Source organism: Ascaphus truei, chromosome 14 (assembly GCF_040206685.1).
Source record: "Ascaphus truei isolate aAscTru1 chromosome 14, aAscTru1.hap1, whole genome shotgun sequence".
Lineage (NCBI taxonomy): Eukaryota > Metazoa > Chordata > Amphibia > Anura > Ascaphidae > Ascaphus > Ascaphus truei.
This window is the reverse complement of record NC_134496.1, coordinates 58,325,768-58,346,994: the sequence shown is the minus strand read 5'-3', so window position 1 is coordinate 58,346,994 and position 21,227 is coordinate 58,325,768. Positions and strand designations below refer to the sequence as shown.

General features: G+C 48.4%; 1 protein-coding gene across 1 annotated transcript in view; it reads right to left on the bottom strand.

The window, feature by feature from the left end:
• The window catches only part of MELTF (melanotransferrin), an 87,210-nt gene that overhangs the window by 56,255 nt on the left and 9,728 nt on the right, over positions 1–21,227 (bottom strand). The window contains exon 2 of the mRNA XM_075571160.1: positions 8,565–8,719. Coding sequence (XP_075427275.1) covers positions 8,565–8,719 — 155 coding nt within the window. The remainder of the gene's footprint in view (positions 1–8,564; positions 8,720–21,227) is intronic.

Here is a 21,227-nt window from a genome sequence, read left to right as displayed (position 1 = left end):
GCCTCTCTCTGCAAGAGTGCGGGACATTGGGTGGGACTCTATGGACACTGGGTGGGATCACCTGGTGTTGGTAAAGCGTCCTGCGCGACGCAGTGGTAAGTGTCTCCTCTAGAGAGGGACACCTGTTATGATGTTATTGCCGTGATGTGTGTTATCTTACGTTCCTAAGTAATAGGTATTAGTTATTACCCCTTCAGTTGTATGTGGTAATTGTGATTGTCCTGCGAGGAACCACTCCCCCTCTGGTGGGAGCCATCGCAGATGGAGGCGCTGAATTGAGTAAGTGGTTACCCCTAGTATATATTGCCCCAGGTTCCCCGTGGCAGAAGCTCAGCCCTCCTGTGAGCCAACAGGTAACGCACCACACCTATGGTAACACCGTATGTTTCTCTGCACCCACAGTATAATCTGCGATTGGGGGGGGGAAACCCGTTACAGTAGCAATAATGTTGCAGTTTACACGTGCAGCTAGCTGCTGGGACAGGAGAATTACAGGCAGCTGAACAAGGGAGACAGGAATAGTCAAAACTGCAAAGGGAGACAGAAAATGTGTAATCCTGTTCCAGGACAGACTTCAAGAATCTAAACGGCTGCCTCTTCTTTTCCATTTCCTCCCCTACCTGTTTATTTATTCACATTGGTTTTGACTTATTTATTTTATTACCCAAAGGTATACACTGACAAGTGTGCTTTTCTAACAATGTTTTAAAGAATGCCCATTTATCTTCTACATTTTTCCCTGCAAAAGCATCCCAGTGTATTCCTTGTAGATTAGTCCTCAGTTTATTAAAATCTGCCTTTCTAAAATTTAAGGTCTTTGTTGAACCCAAGTAATCTGTTTTTTGATATTTTATTTCAAACGAGACCATGTTATGATCACTGTTACCCAAATGTTCCAGGACTTGAATATTTGCTATTCCTTCTACATTGTTTGATATTACCAAATCCAGTACTGCCCCTCTCCTGGTTAATTCATCAATAATTTTGGTCATATAATTGTCTTTAAGCACCCCCAAAAACCTGTTTCCTTTTGTTGTAATGCTAAACTCATTGCCCCAGTCTAGTATGGATAATTAATATCCCCCATTATGCAAACATGACCTAGTTTTGATGCCTTCTCCATTTGCAAAAGTATTTTAGCTTCCTCAATCTCACAGATATTTGGTGGTTTATAGCATATTCCTACAAACATTTTCTTTGTACGTTTACTTCCACTGCTAATTTCTATCCACAAGGTCTCTACATTGTCATCATTCCCTTCATAAACAATAGTACAAATGTATTTTACTGTTATGTCTATATTACTTTATTGTGTATTTCTTTTGTTTTGCAGACAAATGGGTATACTTGCTATTAGCCATTTTTGGCGACTAGTGCCTTTGACCATTTGTATGTGTGGTGATGGGGGTAGAGAGGGGGAAGTTGCCCCGAGGAGGGTGGTAAGGCCTCAAGGGTGGTTAGCGGGCGAGGTTAACACCTTAGTTAATATAGCAGAAAATTACCACTAAGGTAATTAAGGGGTTAGTGTCCAGTAGTTAGTTTTTTAATTTTAATGTTGCTGTCCATGGAAGACATGGAGGACGAAGATGAGGACGAGGGCAGCCTTCATCATAGCAGGGGTCATTACAACTTAAATTTACTATGTGCTGGCTAGTAATGTTTTATTTTTAATGGGCAAATGCGCTATTATCCACATCTGGATAATAGGATTTTTTCCCCATTATTGTACTGTATATGTTGGAGGGAGTTGGAGGGGTTGTTGGGGCTAGAGGGGGTGGGAAGTAGGATGCCCATTCATTGCCATTGGGGTTATTTTTTCTCCCATTGAGGGCATAGATAACCAATGGGTGTATTGGATAGTAGTGATTATTGTATTTTAATGTTTATTGGGGGTAGAGGGGGTGGGTGAAGGTGGTATTTGGCCCTTGGTGGGTGTTTATGCCTACCGGATGTGTAGCGGGAGGGTTAACCCCATCATTACCTTAGCGGTAGTAATTGCTAAGGTGATGAAGGGGTTAACTTCTCAAGCAACCCTCCCGGTAGGCCTAAACACCCACCCTGGGCCAAATAAAACCTTCACCCATACCCTCTACCCCCAATAAACCAGGCACTGATGTTTAATGCCTTCATTACCTTAGCAGTTTGCCGCCAAGGTAATGAAGCTGCCTGCAAATGTATTTTTATTACATAGGATGGAAGCAGGGTGTCTCCAGAGCTGGTATTAATGTGTGTCAGTTCCAGAGACACCCGGCTTCAATCCGATGTAGTAAAACGAAATGTTTTATTCACAATCACATCATGGATCCCATCTCGCCACTCTTCAGGTGGCGAGAGGAGAATGTGCAAGTTGAAGCAACAATGTGAATCTCGGAGCTACCTGAATAGCTCGATTTTTCAAAATTTGCGAGTTTGAGCATTTTAGGAGCTCCCACTTGGTTTGTCTGAGCGGGAAAGCTATAGATCAGGAAGAAGCAGGTCTCAAGCGAGTTTGGCATTGTAACAGGGATTTATCACTGTTTGAGAGAAATTGCCTTTAAATCCAGCAGGGTGCTGGTTAATTGCACACTGGCAATCAACCAGACTCCACCTGGCTGATTAGGACTCTGAGAAAAGCCTGATGTGAGAAACAGGAGAGATATTCCTTAGCTCACATTTGGGCTGAATGTAGGAGACCAGAGAAGCCTGCACACAGACACTGTCTTGGGCACAAAGGCTGTGCTGAGATCAAGACACTCAGAGACCTATATTTCCCGGACACCCAGGAACCCACCAGAAACTGACAGGGAGGGCCACCTGCTTAAGGTACCTCCTGAAACATTGGGGTGATAGACTGGTAATGGGAATATCCCTCCAGTCCTGCAGATAGGGTCTGGGGAAGTAAGTTAGCCCTTACAAAGGGATAGGCTTTTGTTATTTTGCTGTTTTTGTATGTTTTGCCTGGATAAAGGAACAGGCTCCATAAAGCCAAGTTATAATATCACCCTAATCGGTCCCCATTATATGGGATGAGAGGTGGCCCTTGAATTTCAAATGGGCCCCAGAGACTGCCTGTGCATTTTTTGTGCTTTTGCCTGCATACAGTTCTTGCAAACAGCCTGGGCAACAAAACAAAGACTCACGTGCACAATTTACCAGATTTAAAGGGCTACACATCCAGACAGAAAAACTAAACTGCACTGGAGAAAGTCACAACGCCACAGTTTGACTGGGAGGACTGCGACAGAATGTGACCCACACAAGGGACTGATGCTGTGACCAGAGTATACCACCCCACAACTTGAGAAAGAAAACACACCAAAAAAAATCCATGGGATTTTAAAATGGCCGCCCAGCTGAAGTCAAATACACACTCTGCAAGAATGGGGAAGAAAATGTGTTCCTGGTGTAAAGAGCCCAGCCACACGGAGCAGGCTTTATTCGGATGATCTCTATGTGGCTGTAAGGAAGCAGGGCTCTCACAACCCCTCCTTACTTCTTCCAGGGACCGTCTCTGCTTCCTCTTCTCCCTCCCAGCGGTATCCCCTCCGCAGGCATGCTCCGTGTCAGCCGCCATGTTGGCTGGGACGTGCGCGGGACGGCCATACACCGCACACGCTCCCGGCTATAATTTATTCACTGCACTGGCAGCTCGTTCACGCTCTCGGCACTCGCTCCAGCCGTACCCACACCACCCTGCTTCACAGCTGATGCCGCTTCTGGATTACAGCGTGTACCTATCAACTTGCACTCCACGGCACACCGCTGCTCCACCTACCTCTGTGGTTGTCTCCCCCACCTTTATTACCCCAGTTCCTCCCTAGAATCATTGCTTTGCACAGCCTTTGCTTATCTAGTGTGGATCTCCCTGTGCTTGCTTTGTGTTTCTCAGGCTTTGACCCGGCTTGGCTTACTACTCCTCCTCTGGCTCTGAACCCTGACTTGCTCCCCACTATGTTGCCTCTCTCTCGCCCCTTGATCTCGGCTTGGACCTCGACCTTCCGGACCTCTCTCACCCCGACCCTCGGTCACAGCATCTACCACGGTACCTCTATTTCGGATCCGGTAAGTATCTGTTTCTACAGCTATACCCACTGGCCTGACAACACCTTTACCACACTGAGGATACGCTCCCTCTGCTGTGGGTGCGTGTTACTATACGTCCCACCTCAGTACAGGGATGGGTCTGGTCTGCGGGCAGCACTTCCGTGACAGTGGCCCCAGAAAAAGGGCAGCAGCCAGAGGAATATTTTTTTCAACGAGCCATGGAACTCCAGCAGCCAGCAATGCACGGTGGTCACAAGGAAGATACAGAAGTTTTACTTGGCAAGGGCACATCCAGTATCATTGATGAGAAAGAATGTGTGCACAGACTGCTGATATTTCAGAACCTACCAAAATAAAGAAGAAAAAGAAGAAGAAAAAGAAGAAAAAGAAAAAGTCTACAGAGAAGCCTGTGAGAGCTACAAACTCTGCTAGCAAAGTTTGCCCACCTGTAGGACTACCAGCTGGGGTTCTAGAGAATACAGTCAAAACAGCTGCAATAGCGCCTCCAGAGGTCAGAAAGAAAATTACACCTGACAGCCCCAAAAGGGAGGACAAGATGTGGCGTTCCTATAATGAACCCGACCCCGCGGAAGAGTGGCCCTTCCGGTCCTATGAGAATACGGATAAGGATGAAGATATCTCTTATGAGGAACCCGAAATGAGTCACACCCACCAAACACCCCATGAATGGTGGAGGTGCCTAAACTCGGTATGCACCGAATAAACAGGTCTTTATGACACCGAATATTCCTGCCAGCTAATGCAACTGCAAGAAAAGCCTGGCAGATACAGTGAAGCTGCTGAAGTTTCAAATTAAGACGGAGACCTCACTATCCCTGATGGGACGGAGTCGTCCTAAACAAAAAGGCGGGAATAGAAAAAGAAAAGTGGTGCTTCACTTACCGTGGAATGAACAGACAAGTTCGCAGATCTCACGGAGAAAAGGGGGTCCGAGTTGCCCTGCAGCCTACAGAAAATGGAGGATTCATCACACAGAGGACAGAATAACCAGAGGGTCCAAGGCAGAAGTCGTGTAACCAAAGAAGTGTCTGTCCGGTGCCAATAGTGAGGAACCCTCAACCAACCATACCAGGGAAGCGGAGCCGGAACCAGTGAGTGGTGACCAGCCCTGAAGATGCACTGCAACCTGCCAGGCATAACTGTGATCTGCTCCATAAGAAGTTAAACTGGAGAGAGAAAATAATACTGAACTACAGAAGACTGTGCTCGCAATTTACTCTGTGGCCAAGACCAAATTGGATGATTTAAGGACAGATCTAGATACTACAAACACTACTATTACCACCATGGATGAAAAGCAGAGCAAGTCTGACCGAATGATTGTTAATCTGAAAAAGAAGTATGAGGTGGCACTGAAACAGATTACAGTCTCTCCGAAAGAGGTTCGCAATTGCCATAGAGAGTTGGAAGTCTCCCAGAATAAGGTTCATACTCTCCGTATAGAACTGAATACCTCACACCAGGAGGTCAACAGTATCCGGACAGAGGTGGACATAACTCAGAATGAGGTTCATACTCTCCGCATAGAGCTGCATGCCTCACACCATGAGATCAGCAGTTACCGCACAGAACTGGAAGTCTCTGAAAAGGAACTTCACAGCCTCGCTGAGGTACTGAACGTCTCACAAAAAGATATCTGCAGGCTTAATATGGATCTTAAAGTCTCACAGAAGGAGCTTCACATCCTCAACCTAGACATAGAATTCTCATGCCAGGAGACCGGAAATCTCAACTCAGAAGTACGTAAATGGAAGGAATGCAACGAAGAGGCCATGAAAATTATAGAGACTGTAAAAAGAGAAAATACCAGCCTGAAAAAGGTAAATTCTAATTTGACTGACCACATCAGTTAAATGAATAGCAAGCTTCATGAGCTAGAAAAAAGAAATAGACTACAGGCAGTCCTCGATTATCCGACACAATGCGTTGCTCAAAATGGAGTTGGATAGCGAAACGTTGTAAAGCGAAACACGTTTTCCCATAGGAACACTGTTTAAATGAAAGGTTCCGTTCCTGAAGGCATTTTTAACACTAAAATACACCAAATATTTTACACAGGCAATAATATATGCAGCACACACATAAATTATATAGTGTATTATATATATAATATAACATAATAAATAATATATTATATAGTATACTATAAGATATAGTATAATATAATATTATATACATGCTCTTACGATGCTTTGCAACGTTGTTTATGTATATGTGTGTGTATACATAGGTATGCATTGCATAGCGTTGGATAAGCCATTCGTTGTAAAACGAAGCGTTGTAAAACGAGGACTGCCTGTATTGGAAGATTAAAAGTTTGAAGCATTGTAGCAACGTACATAAGCAGAGCACCTACTGCAGAACCAACTGCAAGGTCTGCGTACGCACCTCCAGAATGCCGAGGAGAAGCAGCGAAATCTGCAGGAAGAAAATCTACAGACTGCTAAGGAAGTACAAGAACTGCAGGAACATCTAAGAACCAAGTATGTCCTTGCAGAACAGCATGAGGAACTGAAGGCTACCCTGAGCATCACGAGAGCTTCGCTGGAGGCCAAGCTTAGAACCAGGTGACTCTGTATGAGAGGGAGCACGAGAATGTCCAGAAACTAGAGAAGAGATGGAGAAGCAAAGCGGCTGCTCCATCCCCAAAAGAAAGAGGCGTGGAAATGGCAAGCAGTGGCAACCCTGGTGATGAAATCTGCAGAGCTCCAAAATATGAAGGATGATTGGAAGCAAGTTCAGAGCGAGCCCAGTGAAGAGATGAAGGCCCTGAGAGGAAAATTGCAGGATACACTCAAGAAACAGGGATCTCTTGCTGATGAGTTGAACTTGCAGTAAAGTCTAGAAGTGGAAGAGCTAAAGCTGGCAGCTAAACACACATCCCAGCAACTTACAGCTCTGCAGACGCAGATCTGAGCACACGATACTGGTTGCCAAAAAGGAAAAGAATGAAGAGGGGTCAGTTCGTCAAGTGGCCAGCCTGACACTGCTCTATGAGGCCAAGATAGCCGATGCCTGCAAATTGTTGGACCACATGGCCAATGAGAGGGACCGGCTGGAGCTGGACAACGTACAGGGGGAGCAGCAGCAGAGAAATAGAGAAAAGGAAACAGATTTAAGCCTTGCTCTGAGTTTACTGGGAGATGTGGAATCATGACTCAACTCCAAAGAAGCTGAACTGGAAACTGCATTGAGTGCGAAAAGAAGTGCAGAAGGACAACTTCAAGAGCTGAAAACTCAAATAGCTGTTCTTGAATGCTCTTTAAGTGATACCATGAAATGGCACAAGTCTAGGATAGTATAAATAGATTTCGGACATCAGACAGAATTCAAAAGTAAGCTGACAGAGGCTTTGCAAGACCTGAGCAAGGGTTACAAGGAATGGACATTTAGTGCTAAATTGAAGTCCATGGAAAGATGGCGAGAGAAAGCTATTTGCGGAAACGCATAAAGTCTGCCTATAAAGAAAGGATCGCCCGACGTAGGGGAAAACTCATGACCAAGTGGTCAGAAGAAAGACTGTACTTGGAAAAAGTCCTCCTCGAGCGACTGAGGGGTGCTGATCTCAAGCACCTTCTGGAGGAGACACTAATAACCTGGAGAAAGGGCTCCAATCCCTGCAGGACTGAGGGATCTCGTTCTCCATCCACTCTCATTCGAGCCACAGGGATATATCTAGTGAGAGTGGAAGGGTGGGCTTTGGCCGTGGTAAGCCCAAGCTTCCCATAAACAGGGGAGGTATGTATCAGGGACTTATTACTGTTTGAGAGAAACTGGTCTCTAAATTCAGCAGCGTGCTGGTTAATTGCACACAGGCAATCAACCAGACTCCACCCGGCTGATTAGGCCTCTGAGAAAAGTCTGATGTGAGAACAGGAGAGAGATTTCATTAGCTCACATTTGGGCAGAAAGAAGGAGAGCAGAGAAGCCTGCACACAAACACTGTCTTGAGCACAAACGCTGTGCTGAGATCAAGACACACGGACACCTATATTTCCTGGACACAGAGGACCCAGGAACCTGCCAGAGACTGACATGGAGGGCCACCTGCTTAAGGTACCTCCTGAGATTTTGGGGTGATAGGCTGGTAATGGGAATATACCTTCAGTCCTGCAGATAGGGTCTGGGGAAGGAAGTTATCCCTTACACAGGGATAGGGGTTTGTTATTTTGTTGTTTTTGTATGTTTTGCCTGGATAAAGGAACAGGCTCAATAAAGCCAAGATATAATTTCACCCAAATCGGTCTCCATTAAATATACCTCTGCACACATCTCTTACAGGCATGTTATGGGAGTTTTCATAGCTATACATGCAAACTCGTTCGAGAAGTGACCAAATCTGTCGATTACTCACTGATCAAAGCTACTAAATTAGGCCCCCTAAACTGGTAGGTAGAGAACCTTTCAATGATGAACCAGAACATTATTGTACATGTTTACTCAAGGTATCAGCCTAGGGATCTGTAAGTCATGGAAATGCTCACACTGAGGCTACTAAGAGAAGAAGAAAGAAGTCTTACCATCACCATCCGTGCGCAGTCTATTGATGATTTCCCACTCACACAAGAAAAAGGAGGGAGGATCTGAGCCTGTGTAAAAGCCAATTTCATCTCATTGCATTTTTGTTTCTCTGGATCAGAAGTAGTGCACCACCTCACTTCATTCAGGCAAACCACTGAAAGAGAACAGAATAAAAAGGGTTTACAAATGTTATAATGCAGGTGTAACCCTCCTTGTCTGACTCCTTATGGCTGAGATTATACAGCGAGTGATGGCGCACGCACGCTCGCGCGCCAACCTCAAAGTGCCTAATGCCTACGAGGCCGCTCTGTGTTCGTGCACGAAGGATTGTGATGGCGCGACAAAATATTGTCTTTTAAAGTACGGCTTTGTGAGTGCGGCCTTGTGACGTGGGCGTCACGTGAGCGGTTCAGCCAATGAGGGAGAGCCTATAAGCTTATAGGTGCTATAAGCTTAGCCTAAGGAGGTTTGTCACAGGAGACCAGGCCATTTACACCTTTTTATCCAGGATCATGTATTGAGCACTACGAGTTAATGAAATAAATTGTACATTTATTCACAGGAATAGGCAAACACACAATGTTACACAAAATACAGCAAAAAGACACACTTACTTGGGAATTGGGGTAACAACCTAGACTCTCCTAGCTGCAGGGAACCCTATCCCTGATAACCGTTGCAAAAAGGAAATAAAATATTCCAGGAAGCTTTTCGCTGAAGCTGCCCTTTTCTTGCTGGAGACTTGGCGCTGGAAACTTAGCAACTGAGAATCTTAGAGGGCTGGAGATTCACTTTGGAGAACTAACTATCTCATGGCCGCAAGTGGTTATAACACCTCTGACTTTCATTCCCAGATTACTGCCTCCCCCCCCCCTCCCCTATCAGTCGCGTGAGAAAAATCTCTGCAGCTAATCAGAGACAAGCTGGTAGGATGCACAGGTTCACCTGGAAATCTGAATGAACCAAGGGGCACGTGCAATTTGGCACTTCTGGCGCTTGATTCCTTCAATACCACCCACGGTGACAGGCCCCGGCCAGTCTGGTGGGCCAAATGGAAATTCAAAGAGCGTCCCTTGATCTGAGGATGCGGGTACTTGACTTCTTCCCTCCTGTCCAAATGGTTTTGACACCTCAGACTTCCTCTCTGGCTTTTGATCCCCACTGTATGAGTAGACACAGTGGCACTGTGAGAGTCCCAGCTCATTATACTGTGCACAAGCATATGTTTTAAAACACACTGCTCCCCACCCTAACCCTAACCCTAAAATATACACTTTAAAAATATCCTAAGTCTTTTGGTAATGGGAAATAGAATAAGAAGCTGCACATTATTTCTTACTAGAAAATTTGAAGCGTCTTTGACTCAAGGAATCACGTACTATGAGCTGTATCTGCTCTGAGGTATTAGTATAAACGGAGTATAAAGGGATATATCCGGTCAGCCGCTTGTCCGTGAGGGGATATTGAGAGCAGACCCGATCTTTGCGGGATATGACTGCAATAACGGTAACGGTATGGAGTGCAAGTACTCACTATTGTAACCGTAAGTCTCTTCCTCTGTGGAGTAGCGGAGCACTTGGGCTAGTACATAATCTACAACCAGTTCCTGGTGAGTCTGTGCTTCTAGAAGCGGTGGCGGCATCAATCTTCTGTTTCTTACATTATTTCTTACTAGCCATATTCCCCACACTCTCTATACAATAAACTTAGGACTGGACTTTTAAAAGTCCCCTCACAATCTTGCAGCTGATTGGAGTAACCCCCAGAACCCCTATACCAGTTCTGGGTGACCTGGCATATACTGGGTCTCCCCATAAACCTAGGGACCCCTTGACTGTTTCAGGGACACCTCACATCCCTATGCCCCGTTTACCTTCCTGGGTTGTGCTGAAGCAGGGAACTTAGTGGTGAGTCACGCCCTATACAGCTTCTGGGTGACCTGGGCATTAAATGAGTTTCCCCTTAACCTAGGGACCTCTTGACTGTGTCAGGGACACCTCACATCCCTATCCCTTTACCTTTCTGGTCTGTGCTCAAGCAGGTTACTTGGCGGTGAGTCGCGTAACTGTTTTTAAGGGAGGATTTTGACCGGAGGTCTGTGCCTCTATGTCCCCGAGAATCAAGTCAGATTCCCATGCATTTTGGATGCATTTTTGGGGTGGCCAGAAACTCTGGGCCCCGTCTACCTAGATACAACACTTTTACCACAAAACCCCCCTTGAAACTCATAGCCTGTGAATCTCCACTGGTTATCACTCTTGGAAAGGTAAAACACACATAAAATGTTTATTGGTGCACAATCACATACATTTCATGTACAACCTATGGGTCCAAGAGCTGACACTCTAACCCAAAAAATATGGTTCAGAGGTAACCAGCCGGGCATAATACCTTTATTGATGGCCTGGTTACCCCTTCACCATCACACGGTTACATAACTGCAGTGGTGTAGCAGACATCTGTGTTTATTGAGCCTGGGGAGGGGGGGGGGGTTAGTTATGGTGGGGGTTATTGATTGTGGGAAGGGGAGGTGGGGGTTATTGTGTGGGGAGGGGTATAGAGAGAGGATAAGAGGGGAGAGAAGGGGAGTGAGGGAGGGAGAAAGGTGGCGGAGTGAGGGAGAGGTGGGAGTGTGATGGGAGAGAGAGGTTTGGGGTGTTGGAAAGGGAGAGGTTGGGGGCATAGGTGTGGGTGTGAGAAGGGGCGTGAGAGGGTGATAGCAGGGGGTGTTGGAGGGGGAATGGGAGAGAAATAAATGGGGGGAAACGGTGTAAGAGAGGTGGGGTTGTAAGATGGATTGGGGAGAGGCGGTGGTGTAAGAGAGGGAGGGGAGAAGCGGGTGTAAGAGAGGGAAGGGAGAAGCGGGTGTAAGAGAGGGAGGGGAGAAGCGGGTGTAAGAGAGGGAGGGCAGAAGCGGGTGTAAGAGAGGGAGGGGAGAAGCGGGTGTAAGAGAGGGGTGTAAGAGAGGGAGGGGAAAAGCGGGTGGAAGAGAGGGAGGGGAGAAGTGGGTGGAAGAGAGGTAGGGGAGAAGCGGGTGGAAGAGAGGGAGGGGAGAAGCGGGTGGAAGAGAGGGAGCGGGTGGAAGAGAGGGAGGGGAGAAGCGGGTGGAAGAGAGGGAGGGGAGAAGCGGGTGAAAGAGAGGGAGGGGAGAAGCGGGTGGAAGAGAGGGAGGGGAGAAGCAGGTGGAAGAGAGGGAGGGGAGAAGCGGGTGGAAGAGAGGGATGGGAGAAGCGGGTGGAAAAGAGGGAGGGGAGAAGCGGGTGGAAGAGAGGGAGGGGAGAAGCGGGTGGAAGAGAGGGAGCGGGTGGAAGAGAGGGAGCGGGTGGAAGAGAGGGAGGGGAGAAGTGGGTGGAAGAGAGGGAGGGGAGAAGCGGGTGGAAAAGAGGGAGGAGAGAAGCGGGTGGAAGAGATATACATAACAGAGAGGAAGGGTAGAGGTAGGGATGTAAAAGAGGGAGGGGTGAGAGGCAGGAGTGTAAGACAGAGAGTGGGGAGAGAGGCGGGGGTGTAAGAGAGGGAGGGGGGATGTTGGGGTGTAAGAGAGAAGGGAGAGAGGCAGGGGTGTAAGAGAGAAGGGAGAGAGGCAGGGGTGTAAGAGAGAGGGGAGAGAAGCAGGGGGTGTAAGAGAGAACGAAAGGGGAGAGAGGGGAGAGAGGAGGGTGTGTAAGAGAGAGAGAGAGGGGAGAGAGGCAGGGGTTATAAGAGAGAGAGAGGGGAGAGAGCCGGGAGTGTAAGAGAGAGGCGGGGGTGTAAGAGAGAGGGGAGAGAGGCAGGGGTGTAAGAGAGAGAGGGGAGGGAGGTGAGAGCGGTGGGGATGTAAGAGAGAGGGGAGAGAGCCGGGGGTTGTAAGAGAGAGAGAGGGGGAGAGCCAGGGGTGTAAGAGAGAGGTGGAGAGAGGCATGAGTGTAAGAGAGAGGTGAGAGGGGCGGGGGTGTAAGAGAGTGGGGAGAGAGGCGGGGGTATAAGAGAGAGGTGAGAGAGGCGGGGTTGTAAAAGAGAGGGGAGAGAGACGGGTTGTAAGAGAGAGGGGAGAGAGACAGGGGGTGTAAGAGAGGGGGGGGGGTGTAAGAGAGCAAGGGGAGAGAGGCGGGCGAGTAAGAGAGAGAGATGGGAGAGAGGCAGGGGTGTAAGAGAGAGAGAGAGGGGAGAGAGGCTGGGGTGTAAGAGAGAGAGGGGAGAGAGGCGGGGATATAAGAGAGAGGGGAGAGAGGCGGGGGGGGTGTATGAGAGAGAGAGGGGAGGGAGGGAGGCATGGGTGTAAGACAGAGAGAGGGGAGAGAGCTGGGGTGTAAGAGAGAGAGAGGGGGGAGAGAGGCTGGGGGTATAAGAGAGAGAGAGGGAAGAGAGGCGGGCGTGTAAGCGAGAGGGGAGACAGGCGGGGGTTGTAAGAGAGAGAGAGGGAAGAGAGGTGGGGGTGTAAGAGAGAGAGGTGAGAGAGGCAGGGGGTGTATGAGAGAGAGAGGGGAGAGAGGCAGGGGGTGTAAGAGAGAGAGGTGAGAGAGGCAGGGGGTGTATGAGAGAGAGGGGAGAGAGGCAGGGGGTGTATGAGAGAGAGAGAGGGGAGAGAGACGGGGGTGTAAGAGAGAGGGGGGAGAGGCGTAGGGTGTAAGACAGAGGGGAGCGAGGCGGGGGTTCTAAGAGAGAGAGGGTTCTAAGAGAGAGAAGCGGAAGGATCCGTGAAACGCATAGGGTGGAGCTTGCCCTACTCCCACGTGTGTACCAAACAGAGTTGCATCTACGTGCACTCTCTCCTAACGAACCTGGGACCTCCCGTGACGTCATACCCGGATACAAGCCGCAGATACCATCTACTCTCGCGAGAGAGGCTTGCGGACATCCGGGAGATCGGGAGTAGTATACCGAGTAGGGGGAAGCCAGCCGGAGGTTCCGTACGCTCCAGCGGGTCTGGGGGGCGCAACGCTGGAGCCCCGAGAGTAGCTAGTGATAGCGGGAGGCAAACTTCCTACCACATGAGATTTTCTATGCGCATTTCCTACTTGGGTCCAGTAAGTAGGGTTCTGAATGCCGTTTGTCATCGTGAGGAGAGGAGCTGTTTTTAAATTGTTTTTGTTTATTAAATGTACTTTTCTTTTACTCACTATCTTGCACAAGTTTTTCCTCTGGGGTTTGACCATCCCCTTTCTCTTGCACTGTATTGTTTTGTTTACTCTTTCCACATATGCGGTACCCCCTAAATTGACCACCATTTGGAGTCACTGTGTGTTGGACTTACCTGTTATTGCATTTTATCAGGGACTTTCTGGTAGTATCGGACACTGACATTGTTTGTCACACTAACACCTTGTTTCATTATTTTAGTTCTGCTGGCGCCATTTGGTAACATCCTGTCTTGTGGGGGTGTAAAAGAGAGAGAGAGGGGCGGGGGTGTAATAGAGAAGGGAGAGAGGCGGGGGTGCAAGAGAGAGAGAGAGGGAGAGAGGCGTGTGTGTAAGAGAGAGGGGAAAGAGGTGGGGGATGTATGAGAGAGAGAGGGGAGGGAGGCGGGGGTATAAGAGAGAGGGAAGAGAGGCAGGGGGTGTATGAGAGAGGGGAGAGAGGCGGGGGTATAAGAGAGAGGGGAGAGAGGCAGGGGGTGTAAAAGAGAGAGAGAGGAGCGGGGGTGTAAGATAGAGAAGGGAGAGAGGTGGGGGTTGTAAGAGAGAGAGAGGGAGAGAGGCGTGTGTGTAAGAGAGAGGTGAGAGAGGGGGGGGTATAAGAGAGAGGGGAGGGAGGGGGGGGTAAGAGGGGGGGAGGGAGGCGGGGGTATAAGATAGCGAGAGGAGAGAGGCGGGGGGTGCAAGAGAGAGAGGGAAGAGAGGCGGGGGTGTAAGAGAGAGAGGGGAGAGAGGGGAGAAAGGTGGAGGGGTAAGAAAGAGAGACAGGAGAGAGGCGGGGATGTAATAGAACGAGAGAGGGGAGAGAGGCTGGATGTAAGAGAGAGAAAGAAAGGGGAGGAGACGGGGTATAAGAGAGAGAGAGGGGAGAGGCAAGCGTGTAAGAGAGAGGGGAGAGAGACAGGGTTGTAAGAGAGAGGGGAGGGAGGCAGGGGAGTAAGAGGGAGAGGGGAGAGGAAGGGGGGTGTAAGAGAGAGAGGGGGGAGAGAGGTGGGAGTGTAAGGGAGAGAGGCAGGGGGTGTAAGAGAGAGGGGAGAAAGGTGGAGGTGTAAGAGAGTGAGGGGAGAGAGGCGGGTGTAAGAGAGAGATATGAGAGAGGTTGGGGTGTAAGAGAGAGAGAGGGGAGAGAGGTGGGGGTGTAAGAGAGAGGTGGGGGTGTAAGAGAGAGGGAGGGAAGGGAGGAGAGAGTGTAAGAGAGAGAGAGGTGAGGGTGTAAGAGAGAGAGAGGGGAGAGAGGGGCGGGGTGTAAGAGAGAGGGGAGCGAGGGGAGAGAGGCGGGGGGTGTAAGAGAGAGGGGAGAGAGGCAGGTGGTGTGAGAGAGAGGGGAGAGAGGCACGGGTGTAAGAAAGAGAGGAGAGAGAGGCAAGAAGGGAGAGAGGGGAGAGAGGCGGGTGGTGTGAGAGAGGGTGGAGAGAGGCCGGGGTGTAAGAGAGATCTGGCATAAAAAACAATAAATAAATATATATATAACATAGCCTTCCGGCAGTTACTTCTTTTCCCTGGCTTTTCCTCTGTCAGTCCTGTTAGTGCAGGCAGTGGAAAGGTTAATTCCTTCTTTAGGCTTGTGTGTGTGTATTACAGCCTTGAATGATGTATCAGTATTCAAGTGCGGGCCTAGCAACTTCTGAGGGTGTCAATCTGAGGGGTGGATATTGGTTGGAGCACCCCCTGGTGTGTGTGGGCAAATCAGTATCCAGCTCTGGCTTGCTATGAGTCAGAGTTGGAGATACTATCCAAAGATGATAAATTGTGACATCCTCCCAAATTGGAGAATTCTGGAAAGATTGTTCAAGGAAGAAGTTCAGTCAACACAGAGAGAGAGAAAAGCCTCTCCCTCCCACCCATGAGGGGCTAGGAGGGAAGGGAATTATGCTGCCTGAGTCAGGGCTCTGATTTAGAGAAGGAGAGGAAGAAGCAGATGATTATGATGGATATGTGAGAACTGCTTATCTATGTCCTGTGAGCTGACTGCCAATAAACATCAGAAAAGACATGCTGTGTATTCCTGTCTCTGTTGAATGGAGGAGTGTCAGTATGGGTTCATCCCCTGAATATCTACAGGGGATTCCCGCTGGCTCGAGGCGCAGCACCAAATTAAATCAAGGTAACCTGTCCTTCCTGTCCTGTTTCTCCCCACACCACGACAGAGCGCTCAGCCTTCCTGTTACCTACATGTCTGTAGCAGCACCAGAGTAGCAGAAAAGAGTATACCACCCCCCCCCCCCCATCTCACTTAGGGGTGGGGGTAGATGGGCTACATTTGGAGGCGCTGCCGAGATTAACTGCTCCCAGGTTTTACCAACAGGACAGGTTTTTACAACAGGACAGGTTTTAAGAGACAGCAGATAGTGCAGCAGTTTTGGGACTTTTTATGCAGCACAGACAGGGTCTTCAGCAGGAAGAAAAGGGAATGTCTCCCTGAAGCTTCCCCAGGGGGCTCCCCAAAAAGGACAATTATTATGTTGGGGAGACCTCCTGGTGGCTATGTGCCAGGGAGTGTGGATACCCTCATAAAGACTTTCTAGTCTGTTGGGTGACACCCTGGAGGCTATGTACCAGGGATTGTGGATACCCCCATACACTCCATATAAATAGGATTTGAGGCGTCTTCCTTGAGGCTACACCAAGGAAGCGTGGACACCCTACCTATCAGAATACCCAGTAAAAGGATGGAGAATCATGTTCCTAAGGCTACACCAGGGAGCCTGCAGACCATCCTGACACTGCAGTTGGGGCATCTACCTGTGCCTACACCAGGGAGGAGTGGTGACCCTTCTGTATCCCACAACGAAGATTAGCAGCAAGGGGACAGGGACTCTGAGGTGGCATCGGAGACCCCTGTATACTCAACAATACAGAGACTATTGCAGCAAAGATTCGAGAGGCGTTCCCTGAAGCTATACCAGGGTGTGTGGTACTCAAAAGAAAGAAAGAAAAGAATTGTGCTTTATTTTGTGTGGCTCCTTACTGAAGAAAAGGGGTCATGCATGTGCTCACAAGATGGTGAGTTTTGCTCTCAGGGAGACCGCATAGTGTTGGACTTTGTGCTTTCAAAATGGCGGTTCCAGAGAACTGGGACCGCATGGACTGTTTACTGCCTCAAAATGGCGGTTCCGCTCTTACCAGGGAAGCCATGTGCTCTTTTGCAAAAGTTGCATCAACTTGCAAGCTTTTGCTGGATTATAGTTTGCAGAAATAGTGCGAACTGCTGAAACCCCTCCCCCTTGCTTGCTCCGGATTGGACTATACTATCCACCAGGGGGAGGAGCTGGGTGTGCCCTGACGGAGCACACAAGATGTGAGGAGCCAGACGCACGTGTACTCCAGAGACAGCAGTTGTGCATCTACTGTGGTCTGCTATACCATTCAAATGGAGAACCGTGGGCAAATTTATGAGCTGACTGGAGGAGTTCTTGTCATCTGGGACTCCCCTGAGAACCAACTCCTCTGGGTTTGCCTGCTATGTGAATATCCAGGCGGCCAATTACAGCTACTGGGAAGCTGCCCTGCATGCAGAGTGCCCTATCTCAGGGCTAGACCCGAAGACCCCAAGAGCTGACCTTGCGATGAGTACCGTGGAGCTGCACACTCTATACCAGCTGATGTGCAAATTGTCGCAATTGGCCCAGGGGTCGGCGGATGCTGCTGCTTGTCATTACCTAGCCATGGTATATGAACTGTTCTACCCAGATTTGCAGGTGGTGGCTACTTACCCGTCATCTGGGTCGTTCATGGAACTCCCTACCGTAAAACATGGCGGTAGGAAAGAAAGCTCGCTGCTGGGTCCCACCGCCTGGGTCTACTGCCTTCCAACAGTTGCCTGACCCTTCTTCATCTCCGGAGCCGTCCCTCCCTGCGCCTGTGCAACCTGCGCCCAGTGGTTTGTCATCCGAGCCTTGCGGAACTGCCCCACCACCCTACTGTGAGGTGCGGTCGGATGTTGCTGCTCCGGCGAACTGCTCCGAGAGGGAGGTGACTACTATTGGTGCGTTTGTTGCTTCGGACACCCCCGAGGTATCGGCCGATACCTCCTCCGTACCCGATCGTGTGCGGGACATCCTGGATGCTGTCACTGACAATGAGCCAGATATTCCTCTTACGGATCCTCACTGGGATCACGCTCAGAAGGCTGCGGAGCTCTACTTACGACGTCAGCAGGAGATGTGCGAGGCCTGCGCTCGTGCTCTCACGTACATGCGAGCTGCTGAACGCCACTTTGATGGCATGCTACTGAGGGGTCAACTATCGGGAGAAGTGCCAGCCGGCACCACCCCAGATGACTGCCTCGATCCTTTGGTAGCTGCTCCACCACCGGGAGAGAAGGCCGCCAAGCCGTCCAGCCGGATGGGCGTAACAGCTGCTGCTACATCCCCGGTGAGTGTCAAGTCCTCAGACTCTTTTTCCCTGCCATGCCGGGAAGAAAAGAATTACGGAGCTCCTATGATGCTGCAGCCACCGTTGTGGCTGAATCTAGTATTGTCAGAGGCTCTGGCCTACAGAGCCTTGCTGGAACTGTGGACACTTTTATGGCTCCGCCTCGCGAGGTCTCCTTAGTCTCCCGCTTACCGGACTATAATGTGCCAGTTTCTCTATATCTTGCTTCTGTATCCCCGGATGCTGTCCACGCTAGCATGCACACTATGACCCTAGGGCCTTGTCACCAGTAATGCCTGATGTCCCTATGAGACTCTCACATCCACCACCAGTCTAAATTCTTTCAAATCTAAGGCTGTCTCACATTTTTATCTGGTCTGTAACTGTTTCATACGCCCATAATATATATTTTCTTTAACTGTGCACGCAATGTCTTGTATATAATGTATACCTTGCTCATTTATGTAACTGTACTTGTAACCATGTATTATTTGTCCTAACTCTGTGCCCAGGACATACGTGAAAATGAGAGGTAACTCAATGTATTATTTCCTGGTAAAATATTTTATAAATAAATAAAATAAATAATGGTGTTGTTATACCTGTCTTACCTGTCACACCAATGGTAAGGGTATCATCACAAGGGGAGGAGGGTCAGCGCAAGGCTGCAGAACAAACTGAGATACAGAGGTTGCTAAGGGATTGGAAAGTGGGCCGTAGTATTCGTATGAACAGGGTAGAATACATTTCTGCATCTGGACACAAAAGATGCTATTCAATAAGAGTGCCTGATGGTCAGTGCAATATGGTACTGAAGCCTGATCCAGAGCACTACATATAAGGTAGCCTTCTCTGTCATGTCAAGCAATGTGTATGCAGATGTTATGCCATGTATATGCATTGGTCAGTCCATTCATACTATGTTATGGTGAAATGTACAAATGTTGTTGCATTTCATGTATACCGAATTTACAGGTTGTTGCACAGTAAGGTAATGTTGTACCTACTGTTGTCCATGCGGGGAAGTTGGAGTTTCACCAGGGGGAGAAAATAACATAGCCTTCCGGCAGTTACTTCTTTTCCCTGGGCCTTTCCTCTGCTAGTCCTGTTAGTGCAGGCAGTGGAAAGGTTAATTCCTTCTTTAGGCCTGTGTGTGTATTACAGCCTTGAATGATGTATCAGTATTCAAGGACGGGCCTAGCAACTTCTGAGGGTGTCAATCTGAAGGGTGGATATTGGTTGGAACACCCCCTGGTGTGTATGGGCCAATCAGTATCCAGCTCTGGCTTGCTATGATTCAGAGTTAGAGACAGTCCCCAAAGATGATAAATTCTGACATCCTCCCAAATTGAGTTCAGTTCTGATCTGTTCAGTGACTCCCAGGAATGGAGTAAGAGGAGGAAGAAAAGGGAGCCTCTCCCTCCCACCCATGAGGGGATGGGAGGAGAAAAATTAGGCCTGAGTCAGGGCTCTGACCAGGAGGATAAAGAATAGCATGAGAGGTGAAGTACAGCTATGAAGAAAGTATGTTCTGTGTCCTGTGTAGCTGTTGAAATAAACCATCAGAAAAGATCAGACTGTCTGTTACTGTCTCTGTGTATGGAGGAACGTCAGTAGGGGCCTGTCCCCTGAACATCCCCAGAGGGTCCCTGCTGGCTGGAGGCGCTGCACCAACTGAGACCCAGGTAACCTGTCCCTCCTGTCCTGTTTCTCCCCACACCACCGCGGAGCGCTCAGCCCTCCTGTTACCTACAGGTTTGCACCAGCACCTAGAAGTAGCAGATAATGGCATACCCACCCCTATCTCCCTTAGGGGGGGGGGGGGTGGAACAAGGGCTACATAAGTGATATGATTTAATGCTTAGTTTGTGATTTTTAAGTATCTTGAGTTATTTAAATGTGTAGATTTCCTGATTGCTTGTCTCCAAGGAACAGCTATTTAAACCCTTTGCTGCCGGAAGAGAGCTCCTATTAGACACCTCTGTGACCAGCGACCCGCCAGCATGTCCGCATCATGTGAGCGCTCTCGGAGCGATCACATGATGAGTTTTCTTCTCCAGACAGATGTGACGGGGAGGTATGCGATTGGCACCTCATCAGTGGACAGATCATGTTCAATCCTTAAAAAAAAATAGTAAAGGTCAATGACGTACTGTGTATATCATAAGAGCCCCAGGGTGGCACTTTTCTTGCCATACACCGTACGTCATTAGGACACTAAAAGGGGTTCATGAAAGCAGAAATTAGGTAAGGAATACAATACTTGTATTATTACCACAGTAAACTCAACCTAATGGGCCAGGCTATAAACACACTTTATAGTTTTGTACATTGTGGTATCACTCATAATTTGTACATCCTATTACAGAGAGCTCTGCAATGCATTATGACATAGCAATAATATCACGATGTATTATAACTACTGAAACAAACGCATTAAACACAAACATGAAATCAGCATGATTTGAAGGACATGAAGTTCTATGCAGGCAGACGTAAGGCCCTATATTGGTTTGATGCAGTGAAGGACGGCTGCTTCTTGCATTGCAGCACAGATAGTATTTCTTCTAGTTTCTGGCACGCAGCCTGGCAGAAACAGAGGGTTCATTGTGGGCATGGTGGGAGTTGCATGTTTTTTTTCTGTTAGTTATAGCAGGGAGCTACTCTTTGGAGTGTTTGGATGGAAGAGTGAAGAAAAACGTTATAACACAAACAAACCATCACAACACAGCTATCTACAACATATAAAATACATTGCTTGTGTACTTATACGATCAGGAAACAAACTGTAGATATGTTGTAATGTTTGGAAATATAGCTGTGCTATATTTAAAAACACAGCCAAAAGCCATGTAACTGTAAGAGCTTATACAATAGCTGCACATGCTAAATTATCATCCACAGAACCATAAACCATAATATGGAAAAGTATGGCTGTAGTGTACAAGTAATCCAAGTGAAGGGGCACTCATGGTACAGTATGTGTCGTAGAGGCCACAGGTGCTCAGCAATAGCAGCCCTGCGTGGTCACAGAACCGCCAGTAGTAGGAAGAATAAAGAGGTAGTGGCACTCGGGTGGTCTTCAAGTGGTAAAAAGATTTATTAATAATCTTGATAAAGGGTCGCTAGTAGACTGAAACATCGATCTTTGTATTAATACATATTTTTACCACT